Genomic DNA, 25133 nt, shown 5'->3' on the forward strand with positions numbered 1-25133 from the left:
TATTCAACAATAATACATTCGTGTATACAAAGCTATCCTTACGGGACAACCTGTATATAATTTTAAACGTAAATATATATATATATATATACTAGTGGGCCCGGACGCGGCTACGCCCGCAAAAAATATAAGCCTGAATAATTAAAATAAGTTAAATAATAATAAGTGGAGATTTATTATTAGAAAAAATATCTGAGTAACCGAAATGAACAAACAAAAAAAGTAAAAGTAAGTAAAGGAAATTATCAATATTAGAATAAGTACCTACAGTTTGCCGTGCGCGCGTACTAAACATTTTTCTATATTAATTAATTAATAATTTTTGCGAACAATATTAAATAAAATCCGAAATGATTAAAATTACGATATTTTAAGTGTATAACATCGGTATAGATAACCGAACTGAGATAAATTAATTATAAGCAGCAAATAATTAAATAAAAATTAACAGTAATTCGAAAATATATAAAAATTTACAAAACCATCAAAGTCATCTGCCCGTTCGCGTCGGTCATACTATACCACTCGTAGGCTAGGTCATTCCATAACAGTGACATCTTCTTAATTATTTATTAGAATGTTATACAGTAAACTATAATTTCAATCTAGATAAAATGCTAAAAGTGACTATTATATTTATTTTCATAAAGATGAATATCAAATTATAGAAATCATCTAATTTTTGTTAATGTATACAAATATATATCAGCACGCCCCATGTATGCATTAAGCAAACTCACTTTGGGTGACGTTTTCTTAAAACAACAAACTTTGCAAGCCGTTGCTTAGCAACGCGTAGCGACGATTGTTATTAACATGGCGGAATAAATTGCATGTCAAATTAAAATGTATTTTAATATATTAGTATATATCGACAATATTACAAATATAAGAAATAAAAGTATCCTATGTTCATCCCGGTACTCTCATGTATCTCTATATGTGTATTTTATTACAATTAAATTAGCGGTTTGGCCCTGATTGCGTAAAAGACAGACAGACAGACAGACAGACAGAGTTACTTTCGAATTTATAATATAGGTATGGATGGATGCTGCAGCCAGTGCTGGCGCAAGGGCACAAAGTATGACTGTAAAATTGATTGGCTGCGGGTTCGATCCCCACTCGAGGAAATGAAATATTTATTCAAATTTACATATTTTTCACTTCGTTTCGCTTTGGTGTGGAGGCAAAGCGCGGCGTTGAGCGCCACCATTTATTATGTAACACGCAATGCCTCTATAATTCGGCGGACAGTGGAACAAGGAGTGTCTTGACACTTGGATCCTTCTGCTTACCCTGCTGGATGCGGGATACAGTGTGAAACTGATTTTTTTATATAAATCAGTTTACAAACAGTATATTTAATTTATATACATATTTTTAAAAAAGTTAAAGAAATGTTATTAAACAATGGTTTTTTTTTCGTGTATATTTACATTTATAGGTATATATATTAAGAAAACAGTCTCCCAAAAAATCGCGAAAGCAGTAAAACTCTAGTTACTAGATCTAGGTATGAGATCATGTGACAACTTGGGAAATGAGGATATCTAAGGTTCAAAATAAGGACACAAGTTAAACAAATGTTACAATTTTTATTAAGTACTCATCTACCATTGCACTATCACAGCCTTGAAAGGGTAAAGACAAAGAAGTAATTTATGACTTATATAATAAATAGCTTCATATTTTCAGCTTGGACGATTTATCAGGATGGACACCGGTGGAACACTTCCGCCCGACTACGAACTGTAACAGCCGTGCGTCCATACTCCTCTCACTTAACTAAATATCTTAGAAAGACGAGCTGACATCGTCGGTCCGAGTGTTGAAGGAAAATTAAACAAACGCATAAAGCTTTCAGTTTATTAGTTAAACAAATATCACTTTTATTTACAACCAAAGCAATCACAAATTTATAAACTAATCATAATCACCTAAAACTACTTAACAGATTGAAATATTTACAATAGAGTTAACAATCTTCAACTTACGAAACGTACACGCGCATCTTACGATTCTTAAGTACGCTGCGGGGGGCGGGGGGCGCGCGCGGGAGCGGCGGCGGCGGCGGAGGGCGCGGGGCGCGGGTGCGGCGCTGCGGTCACGCGGAGGCCAGCGGCTGCGTCACCACCGGCGAGCGGCGACGCGGCGACGCCTCCTCGCCCGCCGCCTCCGCCCCCGCACCACCCGCCGCACCCACCGCCCCCGCGCCCGCCGGCTCCGACAGCCGCAGCGCCACCTCCAGGTCGCGGAGAACCTGCAACCGACAAATATATAAATGTTTACACCATTGTGTGTAACAGCCAGTACATGCATCTAGATCGATATCGACATCGCCAATTGCACTTGTTGAACTTCTAGGTTACATTGACGGTAAATTTGTTATTGTTACTAATACTAAGAAATAAAATCGGTGACGTAGTGTTCAGCTTTTTTGGCCCATTTTGACGGACTGGACGGTCTCGCTTTTAGGTTTGGCGACCTGGCAACCCTAATCTGTCCGTACCTCGGTCTCCTTGTGGTCAAGCAGCGCAAAGCGGCGGTCGAGCGCGGTGAGATGCGCGAAGGTGAGGTGTAGGTGCGCGTGCAGACGCAGCAGCGCCAGCTCGCGGAAGTGCGCGGCGTACATGTGCGCCACCACATGGAACAGCAGGCGCAGCACGCGCCGCACCACACCTTCGAAAGCGGCCGGGAACTCGTTGGCGTACTTGGTGGGAAACACGCCCTCGTCGGTCACCGTCTTCTGCGTGAACGTCATCACGTAGTCCACGTACTGCGGCGCCGCCACGCGCGACTTCTTGCCGCGCTCGTCGTACCACGCGTAGGAGCGCCCACTCGGTCCCGTCATGTCTGCGCACGACGCCGCGGTGCAGAACTCCGACACGGTGCCGTACAGCAGGTTCACGTGGTCGAACAGCGCCAGCGCTGCGGAGTGACCGATCAGTCATTATGCACAAAATACAAATTATTATGAAAACGTGGACGTGAACGATGAACGTGGTTTTACGAAGTAGAAAATATAACATTACATATATGTATGGCGTTATATTCACTAAAGCTTAAAACTTCACATAAAATTATGGCAGAAATTAAGAATTAAATATAAAATCACAAAAAACACCACTATACCATCATCACAAAGTTTTTTTTTTCAGTTTCACCCGCTACATCCCGCATATAGCAGGGTAGTCGAATTTTCGAAACATTGCGTTGCGGATTGAATGGCGGAACACAACACCGCGCTTTGACTGGTCACCAAAAATGAAAAAAAAATAATCATTGGCATTACAGCCTGGAATAACGAAGTAATATTTTGCCAATTTCACAAAATTCCTAATTAACTAATAATTTTAAATAAGCAGTTGGCATGCACACCACACGTGGAACCAAGACTCCAAGTTCTGAAGGCGCCGCGTGCACCGACGACATACTGGTTCATACGGGCTCATACAGGTTCCCCTTATTATATTACTTATTAATGACATGCTTCATAACGCACTCAGTTCTCATAAAACTGAAGTAGGTTATGTTTATCGATAAGTTATTTAGTTATATTAATTAACGTGCAATTAAGACCGATTTCTTAATTAATTAATTTATTTTTAGTGTTTAGTGTTACACATGGAAAATTCATCCTCAGATAAGTAAAAATATTTTAGTGCCTTTTTTCTCTTCCTTAAGTAAATATTTTCTAGTGTCCGAGACATACAACATTTTCTACAAAATTGAGTTATATATATATTCGGCATCAGGAAAACATAATTTATCTGCCTAATTTTTGGAGTATTTTTAGTAATAATATAAACAGAGATATCATAAGCCTATAGGGCACAACTGCACCATATTGCAAGTTATAGTGCAGCAAAAGGGCACATTGTGAGATATTACTTTTACTCACTTCTATATTTTTAAAATATTTTATTGAAAAAGCGTAATTGGCGTGTATGTTAAATATTAAAGGCTTATTAGTGGCAATTGCGGCTATTTTATACTTGCAACTTAGCATTATTGGTGTAGAAGAAAAGACACAACTGTCAGTCTTTACTACTAAAAAAGTGAACAAAAATGAAGTAAAGGAGGAGAGGAATGCCACGGGGCTGCATAAGTATACATACTTATGGCAAAAATAATCATTGGCATTACAGCCTGGAATAACGAAGTAATATTTTGCCAATTTCAATTTCGGCTTACAAGCCGCGGGCAAAACATTACAGTTTGAAATTGCTCCATTCGGGGTAGCATTATACAGTGTCAGTGTTCCCTGTATATTGACACTTTCATATTTGCTGCAGATTTAGAAAAAGTTACGCCAGAGTGAAAGAAATGAAGAGAGGACGGAATGCAGTGTCAGTGTGAATGGTAAGATATTAGAACAAGTGAGTGAGGTGGTATACTTAGGGAGTATGTTCAGTAATGAAGATGAAGAGATACACAGATTGACAGGTACTAGCGAGGATATCACAGTGAGAATGAAGAGGCCGTAAGAGAGTCTTCTGTCTTCTTCATGTGAGATGTACTCCTGGGCCAGGAACGACTTATGACAGACTTCCATATGGAGCACCAATCTAACTTAACTTGTTTTTGCCGAGTCTAAATTGTCCCATAATCTAATAAGAGTAATGTTATGTGCCTTGCTAACTAATAAAAAAACGTTTTTAATAACATTCCATGCATTTTAGAAGGCGTAACTGGTTAGTTGATTTGGTGGTACAAGTGAGGGTCGGTCTCTGGCCCCACTGTGCGACGTCCCTTATGTTGAAAGTGAGTAAAGTTGCACGCCTGCACTATACGATTATATATTTATTTAATACTAGTGGACCTAAGCTGCTTCGCTCGCTCGAATTATACGAATATTTAAAGTTAAGTGTGCCTACTTAGAAACAATTTTAGGCTGGATATATATACTGTTATTCACTAAATATATTGTAATTTTAAACCTTTAAGAATTTTATTTGTATTTGTTTGTTCGTAAAAAAAAGTGTTTGCTTATTTTAAATCTATCTAAGGGCGGTAAGTATGTACTCGCTATAATGCAATGGAAAGACGGGAAGGATTATTTGCAAAGTTAAAAGTACAATTTCATTTCCTCGAGTGGGGATCGAATCCACAACCCGCCGCGCTTACGGCGGCACTAAACACAGCGTGAGCCGTTGTGGTTGTTAATTACTGACTGTGCGACGCGAGCCACTCGTTGTAGTCGAGTCCGTCGGGCAGGTCCACGAGCTGGCGCATGTCGAGCTCGGGCAGCTTGCGCTCCAGCAGCGCTTCCTGCAGGTACAGCTTGGGGTCTCCCGCGCCCTCGCCCTCTCGCTCCTTTCGCCGCGCCTTCCTGGAAACGGAAGCACAATAGCTTTTAACCGATTGCTCCACAACGCTCAAGGATCTTTTACCTCAAATTGAAGGGACACATGTCGCGAACTTATCGCGTATATTTAGTTAAGCTTATTTATATATAATAAATTACAACAATACACGCGTAGAAATGTACAAAAGCAAATTTTAATTATAGATTATTATAAGTCAGTTCAATTATAATTAATATATTTAATCTATTTACGCGGCACGACAAGGTTCTATTCTGGCAAACATTGCCGGTGTTCTGTTCCACTTTTAGGATTACTTTATGTAAAAGAGAGTAATTTGTAACTTATTCATATTTTCAGGATTCAATGATAAAAAAATATTAAAAAGTGCAAATATTTCCAATATTCGACTCGCAGCCCTCCGCACGCGGTCACCGCACTGCCGTGCCGGTTCAGACTGCAATAAGCAGTGCGCCGAAGGTTGAGCTCGCACCAGTCACGGAGGACAACGAGCATGCCCGTCTAATAATTGCATTATGTCCACATGTCGTTATCTACGTAAACAATGATTGAGTATTGCGCCATCACGCCTCTGCGTACAGTCCGATTCAACAAAGAAATTCACTAAAGCTGACGTTATCTGTCTCAAGTAGGATTTCAACGATATTTAAGGATGGATCAGCACCGTCGTTAGCACCAGGTGTTCTATGGCGGAAGCCCAATATAACTATAGAATTACGCCGACGGACGGGCTCACCTGAACGGCACCGCCGAGTACAAGTACGACGGCAGCGAGAACAACACACCCAATACCACCGCGTGACACATCTCGGTGACGACTGAGCGCAGGGCGAGCGGGTGTTCCTCCCCCCGCCGCTCCGTCGTGCCTCCGCGCCCAGCCCCCTCAGTGACACAGTTGTCATGACAGACCGTGTGCACTGCGCGTGCGCGAGCGCCCTCTTCACATACGTGACTGGCTGACTGGCGCGCTCTCGACTGCAGTGATATGAGTGGTGACGTGCGCGGGCGCGGGCGTCGTGCCAACTGCCTGACGGCAGACTAACAACGCAACGGTGACCTCTTAGAACAAAATCCTCTTTTAAGCCTAAATAATATATTTCATTTGTCTTTATATTTGTTCATAACATGTATAACATATTAACGTTATACGTCGTAGCTAAATTAGATATATATAATCATAATTAAAGTAACAAATATATTCAAGCACATTCTTGTGTAAGCAGCTACAATTTACAATTCACAATCGCATGGACCTGGGCTGCGGTCTCAGTCGATACCACAACGATGCTGATTACAATTCTACGAAAACTTTTCGACAAAATATAGTAGAAGAAAATGTCAAATAACGTCAGGAACTGGAAATAATGGTGTTAAAAATTATAACGGAAACGATCGCGTGGTGTTGTGGTGGCATGGTGGCGTGGTGGCGCAGTGGCCGCGCTTTCCACACGGAACTCATTACAGCAACTCTGTTGTTAAGTAGGTACCGGCTTGGCAATGAGGAACCTTCCGTAAACAAACAACGCGCCCCGATTCGAGCTATGCGCCACACAGACAAATATTTTACAACGCTATTTATATCGACACACACACATCTAGTCTTCGTATTAAAATAATGTCTGTGTGTCAATAGAAATTGTAGGTGTGTGTATTTTAGCTAAACATCTAAAGTTACTTTATCTTTGCAACGGCCTAAATGCAGCTCGAGAGTGTACGGCGGCGCCCGGCGGCGGTACCTGCACCACCTGTACCATCACAAGGGCACAGCAGCAACATCGCACATTCATTCACACAGATTTTAATTTGAATACTGATAAAAAAATCAATAAAACGCGAAGCGAACTCGCTTATCGAGGATTTAGTACCAATTATAGGATTGTATGTCAACGGGAAGTACAATTTGAAGTTGTCAAACTTAAACTTACGGATGTATGCATTCATTTTGTATGAATTGAACTGCAATTATAAGTTTGTATTTTGTAATGACTTTGGTCTATGGATGGACTTACAATATGCTTTTTGATTACGCGGTGACTTTCGGAGAATGTTATTTATTTTTTCTATTTTTATATACTATTAAACCGGACAGGCGGACAACAAATAAATGATCCTATAAGGGTTCTGTTTCTTCCTTTTAGGGTGCGGAACTATAAACAAGGTATATTTCGTATAAATGCTGCAATCGGGGGCGCGTGGCCTCACGAGGCGGAGGGACGAGGCGGGAGCACCTGTTGCTCGGAAGTGCGTGACGTCAGCAACAACGTCACCCGCCCACGCGCTTTTGGCTGCCATTTTATTTATTTGATACTTTATCTACGCGATAATAATTTACAATATGTATCTGTCTATCATTTAGAAAACTGAGCGCGTTTACGACGATAGCGTGACAGAATATACTCCTTTCTAATAAGTGGACGTCGCGGCACGCGCGTGGGCAGCGACGACCGTACATAGGCACGAGTATGGATACATCGCAATCTCAGAAATAAAATACCCAATTTCAAATTTCTCCTTGTTTTTGCAAGAGAGTAATAAAAAGGATTCTATAAATTTAATATGTTTTCTGTCATTCTCAGAGTGCAACATGTCTAATAAGGGGGCGGGGAGGGGGGGGGGGCGGTGTCTGACGTCATACGGCCTGATCGCCGAGAAGGCCGAGCTTATCTTTGCCTCTATATTTAATGTACGTACGTATCAGCGTTGTCAGATGTACCGATTTTAGCGTTACGTCCCGATTTTTAGCCCAAAAATTGAATGTTTTAGAACTTTTTTTTTGAATTGGAAGCTTTATTTAAAACTTCAAACAAACCGGACAAGCGCTAGCCTAACTTGTCAACCCAAATGCAATAAGTTTAAAAATTTATATTGTTATCAACAACAGTTGTCAAAATATGTGTATATGTATGTATTCTTCTAAGAAAAATAAAACAACACAATGATGATGATAAATGAACAATTGACACATCTAAGATTTGCCGACCAGATTTGCATACCATACCAACTGGGTTGGTAATGAATACACAAAAAACTAAAATAATGACTAACGGATTCCAAGAACCAATATTCATTAACAATAACAGTATCCAATATGTCAATAAATATGTTTATTTGGGGCAAATAAAATCAATAAACGAACAAATGTCCAAGAAAATCGAGAGACGTATTAGCAATGCTTGGAAGCGGTATTGGAGCTTTAAAAAAATAATGAAAAACAAACAAATACATATAAAAATTAAAAGAAAGCTGGTTGGTACCTGCATACTACCCGTCCTCTCATGGTCCTTGGTCATCGTCATCAACATCAACATGGTCCCCCACTAAAGCACAGGATAGGAACTTGCCAGAATGCATTGCACAGAAGTATGCTTTCAATAAAAAGCTATATCCAAACAAAATATGTTTCTGTTACTGTCAAGAAACTTAAGTGGAAATGGGCAGGCCACACCATTCGAGGCAAGGATAAATGGAGCAAGCTCACATTGTTTCTTGAGTCACAGGCGCCGAAAACGAGGACGCCCACATAATAATAAATAATATCAATTACTAACGTAGATTAAGCAAATGTATACTAACAAAATTTTATATGGATTATGGATGTCCGAAATAAAGATTTATTATTATTATTATTATTATTATAAGAGATGAGCGGATGACATTAAAGCAGTTGCCGGGGGGACATGGACCAGAGTAGCGAAGGACAGAGACGCGTGGAAGATATTGGAGGAGGCCTTTGCTAATCAGCAAACAGATACTATAAACTAATGTATTTAAACAAAAATGTAACACAACCTAATTATGTTATCTCAAATAAAGACTTATATTATTACTATGTTTCTTTTTAAAGATGCACGGGTTCAAAAGAACCCGGTCCTTTGGATGTATACATTGCCATAGTAAACATAGTGACAATCATACGATAGGAACGAGAAATAAAGATAAGATTGTTACTCTAAGTTTTCGCCTCCAAAACGTTAATAAATCTTTAATGGGTCTGAGGAGAATACGTGTATAATAATAAAATTTCGCAGTATATTCTAAGCTTGCCACTACCAAAATTTAAAGTATTTGTAAAAAAGTTGTAACAAGTAAAGCTTTTTACACTGTACAAGAATATTTAGAGGATAAATATTCTTGTACAGTGAAAGGAAGGCAGTTCTGCAGAGAAGAGCCGGCAACAAACTCAACAGATTCTCGATATATACTAATATTTTAAAATACATTGCAATTTGACATGCAACTTATTCTGTCATGGTAATTACAACCGAACAACAGAACCTAACAGTACAAAAAAGGTCGCCCACAATGAGCTCAAAACCATGTTTTACAAAAATATTGTCCTTTCAAAAATCTATTAAAAAATCCGCGCTGGTAAACGTTTATCTGTGATGGTTATTTAAATTTATTAGGTTATTGTTAACGTATTTTATCTAGATTGAAATGGTTTATTGTGCATCATTCTAATAGTGTTAAGTACACTAGCCGGCGCGCGCGGCGCGACCGACCGTAATATTGACAATATAGGTGATTTTAGTTTAGTTTAAATACAAATAGTACAGAAAAGAAATAAAAAAACATGTATGCAAAGGCGGCCTTATTTATTGATTTTATTAAGTTTTTTTAAATTTTTATTTTTCGTTTGGTTATGTTTACTGAATATTTTTGTTCATTTTAATTGGCATTTTTTCTAGGTACTTATTTTAATTATTCATTTCAATTTCTCAGATATTTTTTCTAATATGAATACTTTTCTATAGTTATTATTCTTTTTCGGCTTCTCTTGATAATTTTGGCTTATATTTTACATTTATTCTATTAGAAGCTGAAAATAATTTCATAAATATATACTTAATAAATATTCGTATAGTTGAAAGCATTTCAAAATTTATATATTTAATAATAGTAATCGTATAGTAACTTAATATTTTAAGCTTGAAAAATTGATGTTGACAGACGTGCAACAGAGTTATTCTATAAGCTATAAGAGTTTGGTTTATTTAATTTGAGATACAGAACCCTCAAAATAAGAGATTGAGAGTAGCAGATGAGTAAATTGATACTATGTTATCTCTGGTAGAGAGAGTAGATACACCGGGTAACCCGCAACCGGTGCATACGTCATCAAGCCACCACGGCCACTCTTCTACTAGGATGTATAGCGAAATGTATCTAGAATACCTAATAATGTATTCTAACGATTACTCAGCTTCTGTAAATCATGTATGCACCACGAGACTTGCCTTTATTCAACAATAAAATTGGACTTACCAGAGGCAGTCCAGCATGATAGAGACATGCAATCGGGGCCCGCAGGCCGCACTCACCTGGAACAAGGGAACGATGTGTGTCAAAACAATATCTTACAATAAGCGTTAAATATGCAAGTTTAAATTCATCACACCATAAATCACAAGCATTAATATTATTTATAAAGATCAATCGTAAACACGCTATATCAGCGCCCTAAATCAATTATTCAACTTTACTTCTTATTAGTCCCCACCCCCGTGCGGCTTCGCCCGCTTCAACCGGCCGAGCGCGAGTCAAGTTAACAAACTTAGGTTTACATATATCTTTATATGTATTAGGTCTGCGGGAAGTGCACTATACATTGTGATTGTGATTGTCACAAATCCTCCTTGGTTCTTGCTCTATCTATCACCATACAATGAATAATTTACAAAACAATATCAAACAACAAAACATTGGAAACGAAATATTTGGCCAATTCAATAAAACAATTGCATAAAATAACTTTTAGAAACTTTTTCTCGAAGACCATACTTTAAATTGATATAACTTTTTGATGTGTCAAAATAGCCTCTATGTTGCTCCACAACTGCCTCTATCTTTCAGTGTTAGTCCCATTATAATCGTTTCAGCTAATCCGGACAAACAACAAACAAACAAAAAAATAAAATTGTTTAATTGTGTTTTCGTATCGTGTAAATATCTATAATGCACTTTTGCTTTTGCAAAATCACAGTTATGTTCATATTGAAGACAGATCCTTTAATTTTATTTATATGAATATACTAGTGGACCCGAACGCGGCTACGCCCGCTTGAACTATACGAATATTTATTAAATATATTTATGAAATTATTTTCAGTTTTCAATAGAGAGATGCGTTAAGCAAGCACATTTTAGATTACGTTTTCTAACAACCTTTGCAAATTGTTGCTTAGCAACGGCGGTTGTTATAAACATGGCGGAAAAATTGCATGTCAAATTGTAACTGTACCTATAATGATATCCTGCACAGTAAAAGATGCAGGTGGAATATAGTGTTAATACACTGTTCTCCTGTAGTGAGGTGGCGGAACTCGAGCGGGGATCGAACCCACAACTATCGTGTAAGTACGCGAGCACGTGTTTGTGATCACTAACATTACTGAATAGTTGGGTTGCAAGGTCAAATTCAATAATAAACAATGGACCTGGCACCCTCAGGGCAAGCCTGTAACAACGTACAACGTAGTCGGTCGATTTTAAGTGATGAGTAAACCTTAAGAGATGTGTTCCAATTAAGAACCTTTTTTGCAGTCGGTTGAAAATCTGAATATTCTTTTTTTTGAAATTGGAAAATGTAACGATGAGGAACCTCACTTCTGATACCAATTTTAACAATGTTTTTCCTTGTAACTATTACAGTACAATTTTTTTTACAAAAAAAAAACCAAACTTCTTCAATTTCAACCGGATCCCATATTCAAAATCTAACTAAACTTACACCAAACTTTTTTTTTTTATGGAAAAAGGACAAGGCAAACGAGCGTTCGGGTCATCTGATGATGATCACCGCCGCCCACGACCCCGTGCAGCACCAGAGGAGCTACAGGTGCGTTGCCGGCCTTTGAGGTGGAGATAGACGCGCTTTTTGAAGGTACCCATATCGTACCGACCTGGAAACACTGCCGCGGGTAGGCTATTCCACAGTTCGGTGGCGCGTGGAAGGAAATTCCTACGAAACCGAAAACTATCCTTGAAATGTATTCTTTTAAATAAAAAATCATCAGATTCGGTTGGTGTGATATTGTGTTATTCGTCTATAATTTGTCGCGCACATACCTAATGCAAATTTAAGACTTATGTGATTTTCTCATAGATACCATAGTCAGAAATGGACCAACAAAAAATGGGAACCACTAGCTGTCAAATAAATTTTTTTTATCAAAATCGCTTGATAATCTCCTTTTTTTACAGATGTCGGTAGGTGTGATAACTTGTTCGTCTTTATTTACGAGTCTATGGACTACCTTTTGAAACCATTTGGTAAAGGCAAATTGTCTATTAGCATAAATTATTATCAGCTATAATTAAATTAGTATAGGTATGTTAGCTCGTTTAGTTCACATTACCGTACATTGTGCATGGATCTCGGAATAGCGCCCGGACTCTAGAAGTCTAGAGCATACGTACTAATGTATTCCAGGATTCCATGACACGCCTTTGGAATGACTGTATCCCGCACACAGCAGGGTAGGCAGAGAAAACCTTTCCCACTTTCTGCCGAATTCTCGAGGCATTGCGTGTTGAGTGGCAGAACTCAACGCCGGGCTTTGTCTCGACACCAGAAAGAAGAAATGGAAATAAAAACGTAAATAAATATTTAACCTCGTTGAGTGGGGATCGAACCCACAACCGTCGCGGTAACAGTCGTGACTGTGCCTTGTGCCGCTGCGCCACGACGGCTCAACTTTACAATTGGCTAAATGACTTTCTTCTTTGAAGCATCACCACTCTGAGCTCTGATGTCGCAGTGCGCTCAACCGCCCCCGGCCTCCCGACGGTGACGGTGGAGTCGCCGGGTCAAGGCCGAGCGTCACTGGTACTCAAATATTAGTTTACAACTAAACTTGAGAGGCCGTCTGCGGCGCATGGGAACAAGTTGGCGACGAATGAAATCCCTATCTATACATATAAGAAAGTAAAAATGTCGCGTCTGTACATTCAATATATTTACAAAATAATAATTGAAGCCGCCCGGCTTAGGAACAATAATAGAGCCCAAATCCACAAAAAAAGATGTATGTTTGTCTGTTTATTTGTATGTTTGTACACGCTAATCTCCAGTATTATTGAATATTTGAAAACTTTATTGGTTGTATGGCTGTTATGTCTAGGCAACATTTAGGCTATATTTTATTTTGAAAATCTGGATACCTGATGTGGTACCTTGTATATTTATACTAAATAATTGAAAATTGTAAAGTGATATTTCATCGATTTTTATTTCACGTGTATATTGAAAACTTACGAGCGAAAATTATTTCATCATCAAGGAAATTTAATGAAGATAATCTTCGGCTTTTACAGCCTGTAATTTGAACGTGTCTAGTGACTATGTCAGTGTGTCAGTGTATGAAGTCCTGTGTTCATGATCGACCACGAGAGCGACAGACACTTACGTGCTGCGAGCGACCCGCCACTCACCTGCAACAATACACACACGCGGTAAATATGCTGCTGATACTGCCCTCGAGATAAATCCCGATTTCTCTGCTTGAGCTGTCCTTTCATAATACATATACGTAGTAATGAAAACTTTTCTAGAGCTATTTGTCCAAGAAGGGACGAACAGGAAATTATTTCGCGCATTATTGGGAAAGAATTTAAGGACATCTGTTAGATAATAATGACGCGGATGATTCATCCAGAACACTTAATTATGAGGATCAAATAGGGGCCAATCTAGCACACACACTAGTTGTGAACCCCCACTCGAGAAAATGAAATATTTCAATTTATATTTAAATTTCTTCGCTTTGGTTCAAAAGCGCGGCGTAGAGTTCCGCTACTCAACACGCAACGCCTCCATCGTTAATTTGAGTGTAAATTATATTAATTAATCAATAACTACTAATAATAAAAAAAAGATATAATTACTACACTTGAAATTTGCTTCAAGGGATCGGGAAGGGATTAGGTATGTGGGGTAAAGTAAACTCTATGGTTTATGAATACATAAACACTGTGGAAATAACCCACGAGTGGTGTGCGTGTGTGCGTCACATCACACATCACACACTTAGGCAACACAACAGTAGATATATCAAGACAAAGACAATAGAACGGGTTGGTGAGTGGCGAGCGACGCGGCGCGTGACGTCATGCAGGTGGGAGCTCCGATAACGCGATAATGCGATAACGCCAAGTTACCGCTCTCTGCTCCCCCCCTGCAAGTAGGTATCGCAATTAGTATTGCTTCCTACTACGTATTGGGAATGCAATTCAAAGTGGTCGTGTAAATATGTTACTCATAGAGGATGAGGCACCGCACCTGCAGAAGCAAGAGACGGTGTCGTCGATGTCGAGCGGCAGCACGACCGAGGGCGCGGGCGTGGCGGGCGCGGGCGAGGCCGGCACGCTGCGGTACTGGACGTGCAGCACGCGGCGGGCCGCGCGCGCGCCGCTGCGCCGAAGGATGCCGACGGGCCAGCGGCGCGGGCTGGCGTCGTCCGCCATGCTGTGCGGTGCGCGCGGTACTGACGCGCCGGCGCCGCCCGCTCTCTGACATCACGCCTTATCAGCGCGCTCCACCGCCGCCGCCACCGCCACCAGCCGGCCACCGAGCACACTTGTCCCACTACAGCCAGCATAGAAGCCCCTTGCTTCTTTGTCAACACTGACTAACGGCTCTCATTGGATGTTGAAACATTGAAGGTCATTTGATTGATTGAGTAACAAACTAAGTAAACTTCAATATACTTCATAAGCGGGGTTGGCAATATAATTTTAGTAGCCTTAAATAATTTGTGTTTGGTAATTTTTTTGTTACAGACAAGTTAAGTAACAGACAAGATAAAAAGTTAAGTAAAAATAAAAAGTAAGATATATGTTGGCTTAAATGCTGCGGCATATGATGGTAGCGGACAGTAACTATGAGACTAAACAGTTTGCTATATTTCACTTTCAACTTTTTAGTCAATAACATAACATTATTGTTTGTACAATGACATTTATTACAATTAAATTAAGTATTTATTTAATATATTACATGGTATTAATAATATTTCATGTTTATTTTGACACCTTTGATATATAAAATTTTTAAAGAAATAGCATATTTGGTAAATGAAATAAACAAATTGTAAAAATTTTTTAAAAAAAACTAACAATTAATCTCACTCCACCTAAAAACACCTATTGAAAATTTTCAATATTTAAAAAAAAACATATATGTCTGATTTAGGCCATTACGCTCTATCTGGACATTAATTTACTACATAATGTTACACAAGATTCCAGGGCGACTTTGACACAACTTTACCTGGTGTACCATTAAAGAATTCTTTGTGACCAATAGTGTAATAGTCCTCAGTTGTTCACTAGTCTCCTGTTTAATACAATCTTTTTTGTTGTCGTAATTCATAGTAACTTACCCCATGAACCAGTCGACGGTGTCACGCAGATATTCCGGGAGTCGCTCCAGCTTGACGGATTCCTTTTAAGCTCACTATTCAACAAAAACAGGATAGCACGGCTATCGCCTCTGCATCGATCGCAATTTAGCCACACGAATTCACTGACTGTCCCATCACCTTCACTAATTTTAAAATATGAATTAGAAGATAACTGTTAACTTAAAATCTTGGTAACTAGAGCGTATCAATCACTGAAATAATTTTTATTGTAGCAGCTGAGACAAACTCGCCATGTTGCGCAACTTTGGCTTAAAATATGAATAACGACCAATGATTTTTACATTATTTTAGTAAAACTTTATATATAGGAGCTTCATGGCGATTTCCCTAAATCAATATGTTAAAATATAAATTATAAACATAACGTTCAAACAATTCTCAGGAAAATCTCAATATCTTAATTCTTAGATAAGACTGAAATATGTTGGTATACCTGAGAGCAGAGAGGACATAATATTTTGCGGCTGGCAACAATGGCAGCTGTTTGTCAAAAATAAAATATTAAACTTACATATTAATATATATATTATATAATTGTGTATATTTATCTTTTTTATTACCGGTCAATTTCCTTCGTGTGTTTTCCATACAACGTGACATTGGCGAAATGAATTGTGCTCAACTGGCACGCTCGAAACGCCATATACCGAGAAATCAATCATTCTACATATTAATAATTAAAACAATGAAAAAAGAATCTATTATTTATAATTATATAAAGGAAAATTATCAAAAAAAAATCCAATAAATATTTTGCTATCTTTTCGTGTTTGCATTTGTTGAAGGCTAGCTAAACACACACTATATTATTGTACGCGATACAATATTGACAATAATATTGTTCAATATATGGCCCCGCACAGTCCCTCAGTACTCTCATTTGTGTGCGGACATGTTAAATCTAAATAAGCCGTTGCTTTAGTTATTACATTTACTTATAAGAGGCAATAAAAGAAGATTAATCAAAAACTGGATGACATAAAAAAAACTGAGTTTAATCATTTCTATATTGTTAATGAACTACAACAGAGGCCATGCGTGCCCCAGGGGCACAAAGTGTCACTCTGTACACGCGACAGGTTGTGGGTTCGATTCCCGCTCGAGGAAATTAAATATTTAATATTTTTATTTCTTCGCTCTGGTGTCGACGCAAAACGCAGCGTTGAGTTCCGCCGCCTAACTCACAATGCCTCTATAATTCTGTGGAAAATGGGGAACAGAGTCTTAATATCTTAATAAGTTTCCCATGTTTTAATTTTATAGAAATAACAGCTTCATGCTGTATCTCGCACACAGCAGGGTAGGCGGAGAGAACCTAGCGTTAAGACACTCCGTTCCCCACTTCCTGCCGAATTCTGGAGGCATTGCGTGTTGAGTGGTAGAACTCAACGTCGCGCTTTGCCTCGACACACAGTATACGACAATATGTACTTTATTAACAACTAGCGGACCCGGACGCGGCTACGCCTGCTTGAAATATAAGAATATAATTTCTATTCAAATATAATTTCAATCTAGATGAAATCCTAAAAGTGACTATTATATTTATTTTCATAAGGATGAATATCAAAATGTCGCGGTAACAAACGCGGTCGCGTAGCAACGACGGTTGTTATTAACATGGCAGAATAAGTTGCATGTCAAATTAGAAAGTATTTTAATTTATTAGTATATATGTGTAATGTAATATTATATAGCCTATAGCACTTATGAAGAATGGAGCTTTTATACAAAACAAAAAAAAGAAAATCGATCCAGTAGATCCAGAGATCTTAGCGTTCAAACAAACAAACTCTTCCGCTTTATTATATTAGTATAAAAGTATAAATGTATATTAGTTAACAATATTACTGTACGAGTGTGGCCAGGCGAAAAATTAAAACCAATTGATAGTTTTTTTGATTCTGTCAGTATTAATATGTTTGTGTTCTGTTCCTCGGTTATTGCCAATTCATAATTCAACTACTAACTATTAATTAATGGTTATAGACTTTTGTACGGTAACTGTTACTATGAATTTTCTTTTTTTTTTTGCCACACAATCATCAAAAAGTGTTTAGAATCCGAAACCAAAGTCTGTTCTGTTCTGTTCTTTCTATTATGGCGTTCCGAGCGTGCCAGTTGAGCACAAAATCACTTCGCCAGTGTCACGTTGAATGGAGAACTCACGAAAGAGGTTTTACGGTAAAAAAAAAGGAATAATATTATACAACAGGAAAATGCATGTTTAAGAGAGATCCAGTTAAAATACTGCCTTCACCTATAACAATACAAAAAATATATATACAGTTAGGAGACTTCTGTCAACTGTCAAATATAGTACTGCAATGTGTCAATGTCACTGACAATGTCAAAATCCCCGCTCTTTTCATTTGTTATTAAAAGTTACTAATTTAAGCGGGAAGACATATTTGGCCCTCACATAAGTGAGGTTACACGTCTTGTAGTCGATGTGATTTGTTACTAGGTTGTTAATAGATAATTATTAGTAAGTTATAATTTAAATAATTAATAAATATTGTGAATTGGTTAAAAGAGCTGCTATAATTAACACTGAGTAAATACCTATATGTGTTTTCGAATGTTGTTGGTGTTTTATATAAGTTTCTAGTTATTTAAACTTCAGTTTATACTTATTTTGATTTTTAATAAATAAGATTGTATTTGTAACAATAGTGTTGTATAGTTTTCTTTTCATATTTCACTTCTGAAACCTAATTATACAGTATATAAATAAAGAGGGTTAGTAATATCTATTATTTTACACAGATATTAGTTTATAGTTTAATTTTGTTATTCTTAATATATTTACATAAAAATTTACATAACGGACTAAACACAAACATTAACAAACACTGGACATTAAGGGGGCGGGGAACTTTATAAGGAAGGATGTCATATAAAGGACGGGTCAATTTAGGACAAAAGAAAAGGATGTGAGAAGGAGAACCGTCGTCGAGGCCACATTCACACAGAGAGTGATCCCTGACCCTGATCTTAGCCAGATGAACAGGCGTACATGCATGCCCAAAACGCAAACGACAAATTGTTGATATAATTCTCCGTTCAGTAAATTTTTGAGTAAAGAACCAAGGTCGCTTTGGGATAGAAGGTTGGATAGAAGCATAGTACTTACCTTTCAGAGACTTTGACCTTTCCCAGAGTTTCCTCCAGGACTCATCCAAGGATGGGCAGATGCAAGGGACAACAAATCCTGGGCCGAATTAGAAAACTGATCTAAAGTGTCACACTGAGTAGCTAACTTAGCGCAGGAGTCTGCCGATTCATTCCCACTAATTCCAGAATGTCCTGGAATCCAGACTTTAGTAAAAAATAAAAATCTTTTATTTTAAAGCAACATAGGCTCATAGTTGGTTAGTACAATGGAACTACTTAAGAACTATGTTAGTAAAATAAAATACAAAAAGATAACATATAATAACTTTTAAACAAATAAATAAGTAAATAAATAAACAAATAGCTACAACAGGGAGATTACCCCGGTTATATTTTGCACGTGCATCCTAATAAACCTCCCTATTGTCGGCCCATCCACTCTATCTGCAAATATCTTCAGGATGCTGTTGATGCTTGCCCTTACCCTCTGTATAACCGAGGCCACCTTTTTACACATTATTGCAAAATAATCATTTGTGTGAGTATCTGCAAACATGCCTGATGAACTACAGGGATAAGGGAGGGTCAACAGTTCCCTGAAGGCATTATTATATTGAACTCGAAGTATAAGGGCTGCTCTTTGGGTACGTTGGGTGGGTTAATGAAGCTGCATGCATTCAAAACTAAATAAGAATAATAAACGATATAACATGTGATATATGAATAGAGTATAGCAAAGCAAGATAAACGATAAACTGAAACAAGTTCAAGCGAAGGTAACACACGGGGAGAATAAAATAAAAACAATTGCAGATACTGTAAATAAAATCGATCTCAATACGTCAGAAACACATCAGAGTCCTCCCATGTGGACAAAGACTGGAATTGTAACTTTAAGTTCATTAAATCGTTGTGAAGCTTAAAGTAGAATAAAAAGCTACTTTGTTTATATTTATTTTGTTTCATGAATAGGCTTCATGTAAACTAAGGCACAAAATTGTCTTCTTCTCTTAAAAAAGCAGTGGGATTCTAAGCAATAAATACAGGTTCCTCGCGTCCATAGTAGTGAAATAAAAAAATTACGTCCATAGGTAAAGGTTACCCGGTTACAAGTCAATAAGAACATAATGCGAGAAATCCAAGAACGTAAAAAGAGAGAGTGTAATATCGTTATGGTCGGCGTGGCAAAAACAGGAGGTGATAACATTAAACTCAACGATGAATCAGAGGTAATTAAAATTATCACATCATTAAAAAATGATATTTGCAAACCAGATTATTATTTTCGCCTCGACAAATAAAATCCTGAAAAACCTAGCAAACTCAAGGTATGTTTTTCTAATCCACACCACATACTCCGTAACAAAGACAAACTTCCTGCTAACGTCAAATTCTTCTCAAACCAAACCCCAACCCAGTATAAATACCTGACATAAGAAAGATGAACTTAAGCGACGTACTGCTAGCGGAGAAACGAACCTTACAATAAAGTATATACAGGGAACTCCAACCATAGTTAACAGGGGATCAAAAAACTAAAAACACCACTAAGCAAGTCTAAGCCACTAGATAATATAACTTATCAAATAGTAGCAACCAGTTACCAAGATATACATACAATCGAATCACGCTTATCATTTCTATACAAAATACAAGAAGTATACGTAAAAAGGGTAAATGCCGACAACCACACACATGGTACTGCTCACAGAAACCTGGATAGCTACTGAAGACCAAGCGCAAGGACTACAAATGACTAACTATAGTAATATTACAAAATTTCTAATATATTCCAAATAATAATAATAATAATATAATTTATTCATAAACAAAATTACAAAAAAAAAAACAATTTATAACGATAATAACCGCATTAGTTGTAAACTGTGTGGCAGTTATTAACGCCCGCCTCACAAGCATCCATTCATAAATTAGTATGATCAAAATGAGTTCAATTACAAAAAAAAGAAAAATCTTTAAAATATAACAAATGATAAAAATAATAATTAAAAAAGCATGCAATAATAGTATTAAAAATTAATTAATTAAAAGAAAAAATAAAATAAAAAGGTATACAATAAACAAAACATTATTAGAGTGATCGATGTGCATGATGTTTATGTGTGGTGTGTGAGTTTGCGTGTGTGGATGTGTGTATGTGTGTGTGGACGTGTGTGCGTGTGTGGATGTGTGTGTGCGTACGTGTGATGGCTTCATCGGTATCAAGCTATACGATCAATAGGTTCTCTGTCTGATCATAATCTAAGTTTAATAACCAGTCAGTCAATTTAGTTTTACATTGATACAACGTCAGGGGATATATTTTTAATTCTTTATTTATTTTATTATATAATATGGGGCTTAAGTAATAAAATAGGCGATTTGCAGAGACAGTGCGTCGTGACTCTATTGAGCAAACTTTATCAACTCTTCGTTTTCTGCAATTGTTCTGCGGATCGAATGGGGTGAGCCTATGCCTCCGTAAAATCGAGCGCAGAACGAATAATTGACGGACAGTTAAAACTTTACAAATGTCATATAGTTCGGCAGTTGGAAAACGGCTAGGTTTAGATGTCATAACCTTAAGTATACATCTCTGTGCTTTTTCTAGTGGGAGTAAGATTGATTTAGGTGCACCATCCCATGCCGATATGCAGTAAATAAGAATTGATTGGACAAGTGCGAAATAAACCATCTTAGCAATTTCTATACTAGCTCCAGATCTTAATTGTTTGAAAATGAATATTATTTTTCGAATACGGGCACTTAAAGCTAGTATATGATTCCTCCAGGTGAGATTCTCATCTATAATAACTCGAAGGTATTTTATAGTGGAAGATCTATTAATATTACTACAATGGCAAATTGGACTTAATTCGGGGTGGCATCTATGAGCATTTATAGGAAAAGAAATGGGTGGCAACGAGCGTTTCGGGCCTAGAGTTATAAATTGGGTTTTATCCACATTTAATGATAGCCTGTGACAGGACAACCAGCTTATTAGGATGGCTAAAGCTTTCTCACCATGCTCGCGTGTCTCGGCCCAGCTGTTATCGTACACAAGCAAAGCGGTATCATCTGCATAAGAAATAATTTTGGTATTTGGAACAGAAGAAAGGTTGCAAAGTTGATTAGCGTAGATTAAAAATAGAGTTGGTCCCAATACGCTACTCTCAGGTACTCCAAACGAAACGTTTGCTTCATTGCTAATATTATTATTAATGTTTACTGCTTGTGTTCTGTCAGATATATAACTTTTAAAGAGATCCAAGACAATTCCCCTAATACCAATATTTTCCAATTTGCTATAAAGGATCGGTAGTGAGACCGTGTCAAAGGCCTTAGAAATGTCCAGAAATATGGCAAGAGTCTTTTTTTTATTATTGATATTTTGGGCAACCTCATCAACTAAATTCGAGAGCGCATCCTCGGTTGAGCTGCCACTTCTAAAACCATATTGGTTAGGAGAAAGCGAGTTGTATCTACCTAAGTAGTATAAAAATGTCAGGAGGAGAAATAAAAGGTAGCACTTTACAATAACGATTTATTGTTACACTTTCACAAATACGCGTTTTTTATACGCTCCGCAATACACACTTTAGACAGTTTCAGCATTACTCTTCACTCGTGAACTTATTTTTAACACACAGTAACAGCGATTACACTAACTTTTAAACACTTAGACACTGTGGCAACTTTACTCCTTACGGGAGGCAGAGTAACGACGTAATGGCCAATCGATCAAAAACATGCCCTATTTATAGCCATTCCCCACTCTTTTTACAAATAATTACGTTGGTATTACTTTTATATTTTATAAACTGCCCTAAAACTGACAATTCTCTTACAGTAGTCGACAAGTCTATTATTAATAAGCTTTTCCAAGATCTTAGATAGGGCACTTAGAACAGATATGGGTCTGTAGTTACTGAAGCTGGCCTTACATCCGTTTTTATAAATTGGGTGAACAACAGCCTTTTTAAAGATTTTGGGAAATACCCCCTGGGATAAGCAGAGGTTACAAATCCAAGAAATAGGTGGGGTAAGTACATTTACCGAAGCTTTAAGGACAGAAGACGATATACCGTCCCACCCTACCGCGCAATAGCATTTAAGATTAAGAATTATGGATTTAATTTCTGAATTATCAGTTTCATTAATAACCATTGAATTAGGTATTACCTGGGCGGCAGTGTACGGTAGGTAAATATATAATATATTACAAAATTTCTCGGTTTTCATGTGGACCATAGTCTAAAATGGGATGAACATATACACCAGTTAATTGCAAAGCTATCCTCGGCTTGTTTCGCACTAAGTCGAGTAGCATGAACCCTAGCCACTGGCGCGGTTCGAGCTTGCTATTTTGCGTCGGTACAGTCGTCCTTGCAGTATGGTATAGACATATGGGGTCTCTTTCGAATTCAAAAACGGGCGGTACGAATTAATGCTAAAGTAAGCCAACACACGTCTGCCCGTCCATATTTTTCACAACTAGGCATATTAACATTACCTTCGTTGTTAATATACAGTATCGCATTCTATTATTGACTAACAATCATCAACTCAGCGATGACCGACCATAAGCAAATATATCTACAAATTAATAAATTTAAACCCGCTCAAATACTATGCAAAAGATATGAAGCCGTTAACTACGGTTAACTATACAAGAACATACTTGAAACAAATTTTGAAACTATAGAAACTATTATACCTTACTAGAAAACAAAAACGAACAATGTTTATGTGAAAGCAGAATTAATAAAATTAAAATATGAATCCACCACAAAAAGACTGGATAAATAGCGACGTATATGCAAATATCGCCTATAGAAACAATTTGTAGTGCCAACATAAGCAGGATCCTAGTAATGAAATAATAGAAAATAATCTTATTACAGCAAGAGGGACTACCCTAAAACTAATTGAAAACACCAAAACTGAATACTTATTTAAACTATTCCAGCAATTTAATAATGACTTAAAAAACGTGGTATCTTATTAAACGATTAGCCAACCAAAACATTTAATATAGTCGGGCCCTCCACAAACTGACCGTATACTCGAAAGACATTATCGAACTGAGCAAGATTTGTGAGGTCTTTAATTAATATTTGTCAAGCATTGGCCCAACGTTAGCTAAAAATTACCGAAAAAATATCACAATTCACAAAATTGCTCACTTTTGTTAAATTTTGTTGCTTACGACTCACTGTCCTCTCTTGAACCTTGTACAGCCGGGGAAATAATCAAATTTGTAAGCAAATTAGACTCAAATTCAAGTTCGGGCTTTGATAACATTAGCGTTAAAGCTATAAAGCGCGTAGTGAATCTAATAGCTCCAGTTTAATCCGAATGTTTTAATAAAGCCATAGTCGATGAAATATTTCCTCCTAGTCTCAAGAGTAATAGCTAAAGTTACCCCTATCTATAAATCTGGACTGAAACGGATCCTGGTAATTATTGTTCGATTTCGGTACTTCCAGTCCTTTGTTTTTAGAAAAAAATATCTATAAGGGCTTGGTGAAGCATCTCGAAAGCCAAAAAAATATTTCTGATCGTCAGTATGTTTTTAGAGCGAAAAGCAAAAGATGCAACACTTGACCCTATAAATAAAATCAAACTTAATCTAGACAAAAAACATATTGCCTTGGGCGTGTTCATTGACCTGAAAAAGGAAACATTCGATACTGTTTGCCACCAACTGATCTCGGAAAGCTTACACGCCACGTTATCCAGAGCAAAGTTCTAAACTTATTGCAGTCTTATTTGAGTAATAAGTATCAATCTGTCAAAATAGATCTAACCCAAAGCAAAATCCTACCAATCACCTGTGGCGTCCCCCAGGGTTCTTTACTAGGTCCAGTGTAGTTCTTTCTTTACGTAAATGATATAGCGTTTTTAGGTCTGAGGGGGCCATCTTACTTTATATGCAGATGATACGTGTCTTTTTATTTTGGAGCCAACATTAATGATGTTATGATACAAGTCCAAAAAGATTTGGATATTCTAACATGTATGGAATTAATATCTATTGAATGTAATGCAGGATAGCTGCCAGCAAGTGTAATAGATTGTACCATTGATTTTGAAGTTGAAGATTCTGTTGAGTTTCTTGCCGGCGCTTCTCAGCAGAACTGCCTTCCGAACCGGAGGTAGCTTTTTGTTCATATGTTCATTCGACGATTCAAAAGTGCTTATAACAATTGCCTATTTGAATAAAGAATATTTTGAATTTAACTGAGTGGCTCAAATTTAA

The 25133-nt window shown here is 37.5% G+C and overlaps 1 protein-coding gene across 9 annotated transcripts; it reads right to left on the minus strand.

Moving 5' to 3' along the window:
- Window positions 1-1578: 1578 nt before the first annotated feature.
- On the minus strand, window positions 1579-16201 carry Mob2 (MOB kinase activator 2). Of its 9 annotated transcripts, XM_085201085.1 has the most exons (6): window positions 14611-15702; window positions 13739-13763; window positions 10596-10651; window positions 5178-5335; window positions 2513-2931; window positions 2124-2263 (listed from the first exon to the last, which is right to left on the minus strand). In XM_085201085.1, exons 1-5 carry the CDS (start codon window positions 14845-14847, stop codon window positions 2529-2531), a joined length of 879 nt encoding a protein of 292 aa, XP_085057211.1. In that variant the 5' UTR covers window positions 14848-15702; the 3' UTR covers window positions 2124-2263; window positions 2513-2528. The 9 variants fall into 9 exon arrangements, with proteins under 9 accessions (XP_085057214.1, XP_085057208.1, XP_085057213.1 ...); XM_085201088.1 differs by lacking the exons at window positions 13739-13763; window positions 14611-15702 and adding an exon at window positions 15713-16201 and having other exon boundaries at window positions 1579-2263; XM_085201082.1 differs by lacking the exon at window positions 13739-13763 and having other exon boundaries at window positions 1579-2263; window positions 14611-15697.
- Window positions 16202-25133: the final 8932 nt, after the last annotated feature.

This window comes from Heliconius melpomene, chromosome 17, assembly GCF_056956725.1.
Source record: "Heliconius melpomene rosina isolate 202511_hmr_F chromosome 17, ASM5695672v1, whole genome shotgun sequence".
Lineage (NCBI taxonomy): Eukaryota > Metazoa > Arthropoda > Insecta > Lepidoptera > Nymphalidae > Heliconius > Heliconius melpomene.

Excerpts from the sequence above, each read along its gene's own strand:
- Mob2 (XM_085201082.1), bottom strand. The coding sequence starts at position 14,847 with ATGTCAGAGAGCGGGCGGCGCCGGCGCGTCAGTACCGCGCGCACCGCA. Across the intron at positions 10,652-14,610 it reads ACCGTCTCTTGCTTCTGCAG|GTGAGTGCGGCCTGCGGGCC; the intron begins GTGCGGTGCCTC and ends CCCTTGTTCCAG. Across the intron at positions 2,264-2,512 it reads TTGACCACAAGGAGACCGAG|GTTCTCCGCGACCTGGAGGT; the intron begins GTACGGACAGAT and ends TGTCGGTTGCAG.